This window comes from Helianthus annuus, chromosome 13 (assembly GCF_002127325.2).
Source record: "Helianthus annuus cultivar XRQ/B chromosome 13, HanXRQr2.0-SUNRISE, whole genome shotgun sequence".
Taxonomy (NCBI): Eukaryota; Viridiplantae; Streptophyta; class Magnoliopsida; order Asterales; family Asteraceae; genus Helianthus; species Helianthus annuus.
The window spans coordinates 69233138-69247671 of record NC_035445.2 but is presented as its reverse complement, the minus strand read 5'-3'; the positions used below and the strand labels follow the sequence as shown (position 1 = coordinate 69247671).

General features: G+C 38.2%; 1 protein-coding gene across 2 annotated transcripts; it reads right to left on the bottom strand.

Moving 5' to 3' along the window:
* Nucleotides 1-747: 747 nt before the first annotated feature.
* LOC110901004 lies at nucleotides 748-8443 on the bottom strand. 2 transcript variants are annotated; one of them, XM_035981957.1, is made up of 5 exons: nucleotides 7312-8443; nucleotides 6105-7161; nucleotides 2250-2630; nucleotides 1818-2067; nucleotides 748-1731 (listed from the first exon to the last, which is right to left on the bottom strand). In XM_035981957.1, exons 1-5 carry the CDS (start codon nucleotides 7891-7893, stop codon nucleotides 981-983), a joined length of 3021 nt encoding a protein of 1006 aa, XP_035837850.1. In that variant the 5' UTR covers nucleotides 7894-8443; the 3' UTR covers nucleotides 748-980. The 2 variants fall into 2 exon arrangements, with proteins under 2 accessions (XP_035837850.1, XP_022000503.2); XM_022144811.2 differs by lacking the exons at nucleotides 748-1731; nucleotides 1818-2067; nucleotides 2250-2630 and adding exons at nucleotides 4296-5510; nucleotides 5599-6039 and having other exon boundaries at nucleotides 7312-7863; nucleotides 7952-8443.
* Nucleotides 8444-14534: the final 6091 nt, after the last annotated feature.

The window sequence follows — 14534 nt, the reverse complement described above, 5'->3', positions numbered from 1 at the left end:
CACCAACAATATATACTTAATTTTAATGATTTATTTTTTACTTAATTGGAATTTGTTTAACTCCTTTGATTTGTTACTAAGTTGTTCACAAGGGGTATAAAAAAACTAAATTCAAACCTACAAATATCTGTGTTAAATTAGTATCATATTTCGTGTGGTATCGAAAGCTCAGTCAAAGGGAATCCATGAGAAGAAAATTTTGATGGTAAAAGGTGTTGGAGTTAATTTATAAGGGCCAATCTATCCGGACACCCACTGCGCCTAAATCCACACTTTTGCAAACCTAGACGCCTCGTATAGACCTATACGAGGCGTCCATGCACTGAATTCGATGGGTGTACAGGGGGTGTCAGGCACGTTGTTTAAGGAACCCTATACGCGGGGTCTTGGTCTATACGAGGCGTCTCCGTTTGGAAGTTTTTTTTGGCTGAAATGAGGGGTGTTTTGGTGGGTTTTGGGTTGGTTTTTTGGATGGTTTTTGAAGATTTGTTTTTTTGATGAAATTTTTTTAGGTTTTAAAAAAAGTTTTTTTTTCTTTTTTACACTATAAAAAGTTGTTGTTTTTTAAAAATTAACTATTTGCCTTTAAAAATCGTTTTTTTTTTATTTTTAAAAAAGTTTTGTTTTTTTTTTGTTTTTTACAATATAAAAAGTTTAAAAAAATTTTTTGTTTCAGCGTCGATTAAATCAACTATTTTAAAAATCGGCTCTTTAAATATATTATATTGTTTTTAACATTTTACTTTTTTAAATATTATTCTTTCGATTAAAATTTTATTTCTTTCAAATATTGTTTCCGTATTATATTCAGGGGTTATATTGTTTCCGTATTATCTAAATTTAAGAGAACAATCATTGAGTAACCGAATAACTGAAAACAAACATAAATATGACATATATAAGATAACTGTTTACATCCATAACAAAAATATAGAAGATAAGTTTGTACATCCACAATAACAATAAAAACAACAACAGGTCTATGCATCAAAATCCGAATCTGAATCCTGATGCTGCTGCTGCGGCTGGTGCTGCTGCTGCGGCTGCTGCTGCTGATGTGGTGCTCGAACCGGTGGAAGCGGTATCGGGGGTAATCCCTCTCTCTCTCGTCTATCCTGCTCCGCCCGTACCAACCAACCTACCAAATCGTCGAGCCTGTCAAGCCTGGCTCGTACATCCGGATGTAGTGCAGCTCCTGGGGCACCACCTCGAATAGCGTGACGTGGAAACTGAGGTGCCCCGGCAGGTGGCGGTGGCTGTGGCCCCGCTGCACCGTCTAGATCCTCCGGAGGGTCCTCCACGGGCACTACATCAGCAGGATCTGCAGGAGGATGAACGTCCTCGAAATGCTCTGGTAGGTCCTCCTCTCTCCATACGCCCCCCTCGCGGTTTTTAAACCGCGGGCCAACCGGGAACCTCTTGATAACCCTCATCCCCCATAGCGACGGCATACCCATCCGCGTCGGCATGATGGCCGGCGTCCGTAGATGTGGGTCCTGATGTGGTACGAGGCCAAATGAACGGGCAATGACGGTCACGTACGCCCCGCCATACAAAAATCCGCGCTCCTGCCGGTGATGGCCGGAGGCGAAGTACTGGGCTAGACCGTGTGCTAGCGCGCACGGCCTCCTATACAACAAACAATATAGGAAAAAAAGATCTGTGGTCGTACACCACTCACGGCTGTAGCCGCGCGCTGATATAGAAGTGGCGAGCAAATGGTGCAGATACCTGCAGATAGTGTTAGCGAAATACAAAAACAGAGATTAATAAACAGTGCATATAATCACAATAATTGCAATAATAAACGTACATACCTGTATAGTGGGTCGCTAACAAACGACACCCTCCCCTTCGACTTGTCATGCTCCCAATGATCCGCCCCCGCAATCACCTGCCAAAACCCAACAAGAGTGGGTTTTTCAACCACCACTAGCCCCGCTGTGTAGATCTCAGTCTCGATCTCCTCCTGCATGTATAAACCAGAGCGCACCGCAAACTCTGCTAGCGTCATCGAACGCTGAACGCCAGCAAGCCTGAAAGAAACCTCAGGCGGAGGGGGAGCACCTGGGTACGGAATCATAAATAAAACAATATAATAATAAATAATAAATAATAAATAATAATAATAATATTAATAACAATAACAATAATTAATAATAATAATAATAATAATAATATAAAGAAATAAATAAATAAATAAATAAATAATATTAATAAATAAATAAATAAATATCAATAACATTCACCTGGGTACGGAATCGGCACTGGCTCCCCAGGAGGGTGAAATGTGAATGACGAAATGAACTCGACCAGCAGCTCCCTGTAGGTCGGCGTGTGCGCCAAATCAAAAAGACGATGCCACGGGGAATCGATAGGTATAAACCGACGCACTCTCGGCGTCTCAGCAATCTCCTCCATCGCATCCCAGTCGATCGATGCATGCGATCCAACGTGCATCCTCCTAAGCTTCTGGCAATGACGGGCGGCGTCAGTGCCGTCGGGAAACTCTAGATAGGGATGCCCCTGCAACGTATCCACAGGCGGTCGCTGTCTCCGTCGTGGACCCTGCTGAACCGGCTCTATGTGCATGTCATCGCCCGGCATCAGATCGTCCTCCATAATAAATACTGTATACGTATACAATAATAATAATATTAATAAATAATAAATAATAAATAATAAATAATAAATAATAATATTAATAACAATAACAATAATTAATAATTAATAATAATAAATAATAAATAATAAATAATAATATTAATAACAATAACAATAATTAATAATAATAAATAATAAATAATAAATAATAATATTAATAACAATAACAATAATTAATAATAATAATAATATAAATAAATAAATAATAAATAATAAATAATAATATTAATAACAATAACAATAATTAATAATAATAATAATATAAATAAATAAATAAATAAATAAATAATAATAATATTAATAATAATGTTTTTAATAATAATAATTAATAAATAATAATAATAATAATAATATTTAATAATATAATTAATAAATAATAATAATATTTAATAATAATTAATAAATAATAATAATAATATAATTAATAAAAAAAAAAAAAAAAAAAAAACAGACCCTCGTATAGCCCTCGTATAGGGCTATACTCAGCGTCCTGTTCCACAAGTTCTTCATCATCATCAACATCAAACCCCCAAAACCCAACCAAATTCAACTTTTAGGGCAAACCTACGGTCTAAAGGCATAAACGAGACAAAAATACTTAACTACGGGATGAAATACGTACCGGTGATGCTTCGATTCTTCAAAAATACGGTTGAAATACGTACGAGGCGTATAGATCCGAATGCACCGTATATGTGTGTGTTTTTGTTTGTGTGTGTGATCTGTGTCGTCTAGGCCCCCCCCCTGTGTTATACGAAGCCTAGACGCCTCGTATAGAGCTATACGAGGCGTCTATGCTTTTTGCTAAATGACATTTTTGCCCCTGTTTTACCCTTAGTATAGCCTTTTATCAGGGGCAAAATGGTAATTAACCATTCCAAAAAGATATTTCTGGAATGGTTAATTACCATTTTGCCCCTGAAAAAAGGCTATACTAAGGGGTAAACAGGGGCATAATGGTAATTTAATAATACATTTTATTAATTAAAAAAAGAAATGGCAAAAAGTAACCGCCTCAACTGTACTCCTCGTACAGGTCTGTACGAGTCGTACAATTTTGAAATTACCTTTTAGCCCCTGCTAAGTGGCTATACTGGGGGCATATCAGGGGTAAAATAGTAATTAACTAAAATGATTTTCAAAATTCAAATTCAAAATTCAAATTTAAACCGCTCAAAGAGACGCCCCGTACAGGTCTGTACGAAGCGTCTACTTTCAAAAAATTCAAATTTTGAATTTCAGATATTCAAAAATTGAATTTTCAAAATCCCGCTCAACTGTACTCCTCGTACAGGTCTGTACGAGGCGTCTGGTTGGTGTAAAATTACCTTTGAGCCCCTGGAATAAGCCTCTATTGGGGGCCTATCAGGGGCTAAATGGTCTTTTGTGCAATATGATACGAGGAGTCTAGTTCTATACGAAGCGTATAGTTTTTTTTTTGTAGAAAAATTTAAAAAAATACTATTAATTCCAAAAAAATATTATTCATTACAAAAAAAATACTATTAATTACAAAGTTACACTATTAATTCCAAAAAAAATACTATTAATTACAAAAAAAATACTAATAATTATAAAAAAATACTAATAATTACAAAAAATTCTATTAATTACAAAAAAAATACTAATAATTACAAAAAAATTCTATTAATTCCAAAAAAATACTATTAATTACAAAAATCATTCTTCCGTGTAACTATCTATGTAATTAAGACTGGGGTTTGATCTTGGTCGAGGATTCATTATCGATGTATACCATTCTAGACGTGGCAAGTACATATCTTCCCATTGTTCTGTGTGGGGTCTTCGGTGGGTCAACCATAGCCCGTGTGCTGGTGGCATAGGATAATCCCCTTCCAGCTTAACATGTATGAAGTGGTTCTCGTTAACATGTGTAAGCGTTATGAATAATGGTTGTTGATTAGCCGGAGGACTTAGTATTGGGAAGTAAGTGGAACTCGCACCCATGGTTGTCGTTAACAGGTGCACCCCGATACCGTACGTTTGTGCAATAAGAAGTCCTGCAAAGGGGAAGTCCATCCAGTGATTCTCCCCACAACCGGCCACTGAATCCCAAATTAGGCCCTGACGATGCGTGTAAAAATAACCTGCAGCCCATGCTTCAAATATTGGGAACCAGATCGATTCGTTCTGATCCATTTCTTGGACAAGGTCCCTTCTAATACGCCCCCATGAACTCTGATCCATCCCTAAGCCCACAGCCACAGACCGAAACCCACAATGACCGTCCGGCATCACATCTCGTATGCACGAGACGTACGGATGGAACACTGGCGGAATGTCAGACTTAAACCGTTCGATGATTCCCACGTACTCGTCCCCAATGATTAAAGGAAAACCGTGATCATCTCGTGTCTCTTTCTTCTTAGAACTCTTTGAACGGCTTAGGGTCGCTTTGGGTTTTTGGGACCTTATAACCGACTGTTGTGAGGCTTGAGACGGAACGTACGAGCTGTGGCGAGGTTTATCGTACTTACTTTGTCGTGAACCTTCAAAGCACGTGTTTGCATCACCGAAGGAGCTTCTCCTCAATTCTTCATCTATACGAGAGGCCTCGTCCAACCTTTCTTGTACCTGCTTTGTTGTTGGTCGGCCACGAGTATTTTGTTGGACAACCGGTGGTTTCTTGGTAGATTTCGTTGGAGTCAACACCGCTTTAATCTTTGAAAGCAGGCTTTTTTGCTGAGCTGGAGGGTGCGACTGTAATTGTTGTCTAACAACATCTAGCTCTTCGACCACGTCAAGGGAGTCGTCTATCAATTTACAACTTTGGAAGTTAAGTTTCCGCCAGAAGACGTCTATGTCTTCGAGTTGAATCGGATGCTCTGCACGGTTAAAAACAATATTGTTTAGGTAAAATGAAGGAAAGGAAATATATCACACAAGTGTTGTACGACGTTCAATAATTATTACCTTCACGCATGTACTTTTCTATCCTACAAGCACAGGGCAACCCACAGCTGTGCCACATTTGGCAACCACATGATGAATTAAAGCGCTCCAAGACATCTAGCCTCCTAATTGCCTCTCCATGCAACAAGTCAAGGGCTTTGTGGGATACTTTTCCAAGTAGGTGTTGAAACATCGGGTGTTTGTGGTGTTTCATTGTTTTTTCGATGCTTTCTCGAAAAGTCTTCCTTATTTCACCGAACTGTGTCTCAACTATATCCCGGACACAACCAACTATACGGTCCAGCGAGCTCCTATCTTCGACGTATCTCTTTAAGTTGGCATGTTGGCTCTCAACTCTGTTTGTAGTACGATTACCAAAGTTGCGCCTCTTATCAGTCCACGCAAAGACAAACATCTCCTTGTAGTCTTTTAGCCAGTTATCGTACACGTATTTGAAGACTCCTAAAAAGTAAAAATAATTTAATAAAATTTGCATAGGTGAGTCGTATGTTATTAGAAAAACTTACTAGAACGTTTGCACTCCACAAGTCGCTTTCGCATGTTGCGCAAGTGGTAGTCGTAGATGGGTATGGATGGAGACTCAATCAATGAACCCCAGAATGACAAAAATGTCTTCCAGTCGTCGTCTGTGAAGGCACCCTTGCAGTGCTTCATAACATTCTGTTGTATGTGCCACCTGCAAAGAAGCCTGGAGGCGTCTGGAAATACTTTAGCACACGCGCCCATAAGGGCTAGGTCTCTATCCGTTAAAATCACACGTGGCTCCATACATTCATCCAACATTGCCTTAACCCTCTCAAGCACCCACACAAAGTTATCACCCCGTTCTTTACTAACAACGGCATGCGCGATAATAAACGATTTGTTGGTAGGCGTCATACCAACAATCTGGATAAAGGGCATATTGTATATGTTTGTCTTGTACGTTGCATCGATCATCATGACGTGGGGGAATGCACGCCACAAGACTCTCGAGTCCCGATGAAGAAAGAAGATCTCTGTTACGATCTCTGTTCCGGGTTCTTCCCGGATCTCGTAAATAAAGTCGTTCTTCATCAGCACATTTTCTAGTGACTGCATGGGAGTCAATCCTTGTCTTTGTTCGGCTCTAATCTTCGCTACAACGTTTTGAACGTCTTTCTGAACATGAAACCTGTCGGGGTCCTGCTTCCTTATCGTTTGAAATATTTTGCGCGGCTCCATGTTTTGAGCTGTCAGCTGCTCGATCAGTTTCATTTCGCTTGGAGTAAACCTTCGCACAAACGCGTGGGCCGACAGGTCCTCACAAAGTTCGTGGTTATGTTCAATTGTTCCGTCTTTTATCTCCCAGGTTTCATACGGGTGGTTTCGGACAGCCAGCAGGTAAAACGGGCAACCGGTTTTTTTGCTTCCAGCTTTTCTAAGTGTTGCTGTACTCTGGTGCTCACCACCACGATCACATTCAAGCCATACCCTCCCGGTTCTTCCCCCGATTTTCTTTGATCGACGGGTGACAATAACGAAACCATCCGCATTTGCTATTTCTTGTATCCGTTTCTTTAGTTCATCTAAGGAGTTGAAAACCTGTAACATCGACAATAATAATAATAATAATAATAATAATAATAATAATAATAATAATAATAATAATATAATAATAATAATAATATAATAAAAATAATAATAATAAAATTAATAATAATAAAATATTAATAATAAAATAGTAATTTATACCGTCTTTTTTAAGTACAGACTGTCCAGAATGGGAGGTGCTTCACTACCATATCTACCATATCCACCATAACCACCATATCCTCCAACGTCCGAATTGTTTTGATGAACATAAGGAGTGCCCGGGGAAATGAATTGCTGATGATCACCGTCTCCTCCGTATCCACCGTATCCCCCGTATCCACCGTATCCACCATATCCACCGTCCCCTCCGTATCCACCGTCTCCTCCGTATCCACCGTCTCCTCCGTATCCACGGTCTCCTCCGTATCCACCGTCTCCTCCGTATCCACCGTCTCCTCCGTATCCACGGTCTCCTCCGTATCCACGGTCTCCTCCGTATCCACCGTCTCCTCCGTATCCACCGTGTCCTCCGTATCCACCGTCTCCTCCGTATCCACCGTCTCCTCCGTATCCACTAGCAGGGTATGAGTCATCTACAGGGGCTGTTTCATCAACAGGAGGATGCTTGTTCAAATCTAGAAACGGGCTGTTTTGTTTTCCTTGTATACTAGACACAACCTCCTCTTGCTCATTAGAATCGGGAATGCCAGACTCCTCCAAAATAGACAACCGTATCATCATTAGTAAATAATAAACGAAAACAACAAGTAATTATAACATTTACGCTAATAACTGTTACCGGAACGCTTTCGTGCCCCCAGTTTTCGCTAGAATATTGCCCGAAGATATAGTTGCCGTTCCAATATGATGACATTTCAACACTCCGGGATGATAATAACGCAAACACAAATAAAAAAACAAACAGAATGTGAGTGGTTTTTTGTTGAAACCTCGGATGTGGACCAAGAACGCACTGTAGGTTGCATTTTATGGGAGCTAAAGACGCCTCGTATAGGTCTTTACTCCCCGTATGCCTTTAAGTCATGTCAGACATAGTCCCTTCATAGTCAAATCGGTCAGTCCAAGACGCCTCGTATAGGTCTATACGAGGCGTCTAAGGGCCTTCGTATTGGCCCCTCGTACAGGCCTAGACTCCCCGTATAAGTTGACTGATGTGACGTTGTACGAGGTGCAGAAGTTGGTCGGGAAAAGCAACCCTATACGCTTCGTATAGCCCTATACGAAGCGTATAGAAGGGTGTGGATTTAGGGAACAAGGTGTCTGAATATGTACACCCATTTATAATCGTCACTAGACATAGATTGCTATCTACAGTTGTGTATATTTTGGATGATATAGTTGCGTAGCAAAACCCCGATAACAGCAGGCATGCCTCAATCTATGGACAGATAAAATTACAAAAGAAAAGCCTTTCACAAGCGACAACAAAATATCATCAACATAAATAACATAAATAACGTACACTTTTAAACAAGTTTTGGGTCCGTTAAAGATCAAAAAAAGGTCATTGCAGCACCGATCGAAAATAAGATGCTCGAATTCAGTTATAAAAATTCCTTAGATATCCATATTAACAGTCGGTTAATCTTCCGACAAGTCAAATATAATAAGATAAACGAAGGAAATTAAGTGTAATCGTACAACATTAGTGTTTTGAGTTATTTGATTCCTCCAACATGGGTTGAAAGATTGATAAGAGGCATAAAGTGAAGCATATCTTTATTAAATATATGATGCTCCATAAATTACTCAATATTCTTGATGCGTGTCAGTTTACAAGCCAATCACGTAAGTGGGATGCTTTACCACCTAGAGTCACGACAAACCTTTACAACATGCACATCATCATCATCATACACAATCTATCTTTCCTTTTTCTTCATTTAACTTAAATCATGAGTCAAAGTGGATTAATACGTACAAGTCCAATTAGAGTTGCAACTAACTTAGGAACGCCCATTACTTAGCTTTTGCTTTATATATCATGGTTTTTTATGTTATATCCATTTTATAATTGTTTGACTATTATTAAGTTACTAGTATTTAAAAGGTAATTAAATAGCAACATTATTATTAGTGATAATATAAATATGTTTCCAACAAATACACGATATTTGGGGATTTTAGGTTCGGTACTAAAGAGACTAACGGTGTGTCATTTGGATACTGATTGTAACATCATCTCAGGTGTTGTGGTACAACATCTTTTCGAGAAGGATGGTGGGTAATTCACCGATCAAATTGTTCAAAACCCATACCTTCTATTTTTTGGGAAATCACGAATTTGAACATTGACTAGGTGGAATAGCCAAAATAAACATATAAAAAGACTAGTGGGTAGGGGTTTCACAAAAAACGAGATTACGCAGAAGGTGACAACTGGCTGAAACGGGTAGGTTGTAGGGGTAGGGGTAGGGAGTTCCTCTGATAGTGGGACCCAGGGACAGACCAATGATACGCTTACACATGGCATTTTTCCAGAGGAAAAAGCTACATAGCCATTTTGTGGTAGATAACGTCTGAGCCCTAGCCGTTATCTCTGATAGACGTTTCAGATATGGCTATAATATGGAAGGGAGAAAGTTACGAGATTAGTGAGATAAAAAGATTCAATACCTTATGGCCTTACAAACTCAATAACGAAACTAAATGATAATACATAAATCATTTAACTTTTATACATATTTATCTTTTATAAAGAAACTTATAAAATGAAAAAAACAAAGAGATAGAATACATGAGACAAAAATATAGTAGATTACATATATCATTTTCCTAAAAGATATATAATGGTTATGGGAAAGAGTAAGTGGTGGGAAATATAACTAAAAGATATCCATTGGGAATAGCCCAATGGTGTTGGTGAATTAGTTAAGGTGTAGAATAGGTGGAGGTCATGGGTTCAATCCCCATGACATGCAAGTTTAGCCATTCAAAAAAAAAAAAAAAAAAAAAAAAAAAAAAAAAAAAAAAAAAAAAAAAAGATGTGGTGATTGGGAACACGTATATCCGCGTTAATGGCACTAAGATACGATTTGGCAGAATAAGCACTATTAATCATACCCTCCACATGCTTTTGTATACCACTACTCTTATCTAAAGATTTAATTACTATACACACTCACTTGCGTACCTAGGTGATACACTGTATTACGTGAGACATAAAGTTTTCTTTCATATGTTATAGATTATTAATACTCGTCTTTTATGTGTTAAATACGTATTTGACAGTCAAGTGATTGTTGAAATAAAACTTAGGTCTACCATTGAAAAAGATAAGATACAAGCCTCTCGACCTTAAAACTCCAACCTCTGAGACCTAAGTCTGATATATCTCCACAATAACGTTTCAAAATTTTCTTCTCTGTAGGGGCGGCGAATTCGAAAAAACGTCAATTTTTTTTTCCAAAATTTACACTACTGTCGGAGCGTCAAAGGGTAGCGGGGGCTACCCCTATTCTCAAGCTACATCCACCCCTCTATCTCCATACGGTAGAAAACATTGGCCCATTGCTACGGAATCTTCATTTAAAAATAATACTATGATGATTCGACCGCTCAATCCACGAGAGATGTTAGATTAGTGTTTATAGGTACTCAAAATCGAGAAAACCCGAAAACCTCAATTTTTAACTCATATATCATAAAACCCTAAATACACAACCGTTTAAACTTTCTAAGACCATTTATTTAATTACCTTTTGGGTTTCCTCACATTAAGAAACTAAAAAGAAACCACACTTGTTCAATAGTAATTGAGGTTTAAAGAAGAACAAATGGGTTGGGATTGTTATAGTATAAATGAAAAGGAGGTGGAGTAGGCACCAAAATGGTTGCTTACATGTGGGATCCAATTAGCAGCTGGTTTAACATATACAACAGGCTTAAAGGTGGCACATGTAGAGAGACAAATCTTTTTCTCTAAACCCACTTATTATTGCATTACATGCATCCAATGCCTAATGGATATATATAGATCCAAGGTTATCTACTTATGTGCATTTTTAACAAATATCAACCTTTTCTCCCATAACTTTTCCAACAATAAAGATTTTATTTTCAGAAAAGTGGTAAGCTTCTGTTATATATAAAGATTATATTATCTATTTATTTATAAGCATAACTTCTTGTTTTAACTCGAATATATATATATATATTTATTGATTTATATTTTATATCATTATTATATTTTGATTTGTTTGTTTTAACAAATCAGGAAGCACTTTTATTGGAACCAATAAACATAACCCTCCTAGCATGGTGCTAGAAGGGCAACACCAGTACAACCGTAAGTCTCAAAATAAGTTCACATCGAATTTTAAATTCAGATTAAAGTTCTTCTATCTAGCTTGTTACCTCATTCATAAAAATGTTTGGGTCACCCGTTGTGATTAAGGGCAAGATGAAAGTTGGAGAGAGAGGCTGACATGACAAGAAATCATTGGATGGGTGGAGACTGGAGAGTTTACCTCTCCCCAAGAGGTGACCACCCCTTAGGCTAGGCGGTGTGATACCGAAATATGCATGGGCTCGGCCTGCCCACTTCAACCCCATCTCTCTCTCAACTTTTATAAACCCTCGTACTTTTATAAAAAAATAGGCATGTCTTCATCTTCTTCAACGTGGTATTCGTCATCTTCGGGTGAGAACGAAGCATTATGTAATTTTAGTTTATATTAATTTTAGTTTTATGTAATATTTGGTTTATATTATTATGTAATGTTTGGTTTTTAATATTTATGATTTTATTTTTACATCTTATTTAATAAATGTTAAAAAGCAGATAAATTTAAAAAAAAAGATGGTGGGGGTAGGCTCATCCTCCATTTCCTGTGTTTCTACCTTGGAGTAGGGATGAGCAAATCCCGATCCCGTCCCGATCCCGAATTTTGCCAAAACTGGGTACCGATATCGATACCGAAATATGTCAGTATGGTAGCGGTATTTGAAGGTAAAATTCGGTATTTTACCGGTACCGATCCCGAAAATACCGATACCGAAAATGCCAAAAAGTGGATACCGTTTCCGGTTCCGAAAAAATTCGGTACGGTATTTTCGGGATCGGGATCGGTATTTGATACCAAATGCTCATCCCTACCTTGGAGGGACATCCTCCAAGGACTATGATGTGGTGCGTACGTGGTAGATCATCATCTAAGGGAGGGCCATCACCATACCGCATAGCCTTATACCCTTAGCCTATATTGTTCACTTGAGCGAAGCATTCGGTACTTAAAGCAAACAAACGACAAAAGCCTATGAAATTTTAATAAAAAGACATAAATGCCCTTTTTAATTAATAAAAAGTTAAACAAATTTAAAGAAAAACCTTTTTGATAAAATTAAAAAGAAACATAACACGTTCGTTTTCTTTATTCTTCTTCATCTCCCTTCCCAACTTTTTTCTCTATGGTCGTCGTTACTCCTATCGTCGGACAACGGTCACCATAGACAGTAGCCGTATCAACTTCAACAATTTGTCTCTCGATCCTCATCACTCAATCTCTCCCCCTCACAACCTCTCTCTACTCCCCCAAGATATGCCCCCCCCCCCCCCAACACTTATTAGTATTTTGTTTCGAAATCACTGGTTTAACTAGTATGGTTTTGATTTCACAAATCTGTATCTTGCTCTACTTTAGGAAATTGTGATTATGTTTAGTTTGTTCACTGTCTTTTAAACTTTACTTTGTGTTCGTTTGTTGACTAAATTACAAGTAATCCATGCGGAACTTTTCGAATAATTTTCACTTGTTTTCAAAGAAAAAGGAAAAATAGCAAAAAAAAAAAAAACAATTTTAGAAAACTACAGATTTTGTCCATTAGTTTATTGTAAAGATAAAATAGTCATTTAAAAAAACTAACTGAAAACTTAACACCGGTTAAGCGAATTAACAACACCGGTTAAGCGAATTAACGAAAAGTGTTACAACATATGGACTACAGGGACTTTTTTTGTACTTACTGAAATTAAAGGACACGACCAGGAAGTCACCTCATAAATAAATGAAGTAAATTGTAAATTACCCTTTCTGTGAACTTCTGTTAACACCAACAACGATTTGTGTTATCAGTCAGTAAACAATAGGGACTAAAGATTTAAATTAGCATACTAAACGATCAAATCCTTAGAAACAACTATACCACAGTAGCCATCCATGTAATTAACTCTAAATCTTATTAACCACACACGATATAAACGAAGGCGATCTTGATGGTGTAGTGATGATGAAGAGCTACATTGGTTCCGTGCGGATTAGTTTATAAGATGTGAGTAGGGCTGTAAACGAGCCGAGTCGAACCGAGCTCGAGCTCGGCTCGAACTCAATTCGAGCTGGCTCGGCTCGAGCTCGAATTTCAAATCGAGCTGAGATTTGAGGCTAGAGCTCGACTAGATTAAAATTCGAGCTAGCTCGGCTCGGCTCGATCTAGCTCGAATTAACAAAAAACCGCAAAATTTACTACTTAAAAAACCCTAAAAATGAATATTTTCATAGACCAAGGGCCATAATTGCAATTATATTTAACAAAATGGCTAAATATGCAAGTATAAATACTTAAATCTCTTTGTACATTCTCCTTACCTTCTTTTATAAGGGAGATACTCCCTTAGTTTTTGTCTTTTGAGCGATGTGGGACAAAAATATGAAGGATGTAAACCTTATCGAGCTGGCTCACGAGCTCGCTAGCCGAGCCAGGCCAAGCTCGAGCTCGACTCGCTTACAAACCGAGCCAATTTCGAGCCGAGCTCTTTTCGAACTTTTTTCGAGCGAGCTGCGAGCCACGACTTTTTTGAACACCCCTAGATGTGAGGGTATTCGTTCGGTGCGGATTAGCTTATAAGACCATGTGTAGTGGTGAGTGAAACAAATGCCCCACCCTTGGGCATGAACTGACATGTGGCTCCTAGTCAGCAAAAAGGCTTGAAGTTAAAAATATATGTAATGGTATAAGGGGGGAGAGGGTGGTCACTAGTGATAAAATTCTATCACTCACAAGCACCAATCAAGTTCCGCCATGTCATCAACCATTTTTCCATCACTCACAACCTTTTTTGGTGGCAATGGTCATCACTCATCACCACACCCAACAATTTCCCCTCAACCAACAATTTCCCTCACAAAACAAAACAAAACAATAACGCGTGAAGAAAATAACGAAAATTGATTTCGTGGAAAATATCACGCGTGGAACTTTGTTGTGGGGGTGGATATCACGCGTTACATATTGAATCCGTGATCCTATAACTGACCGCCCCTCCTTGCCTAATGCCCCTTGCAATGATTAAATATTGAAATTGAATTAAAAATAAAATAAAAATAAAAACCCATAAAAAATGTCCCATTGGCCATCAAAAACCC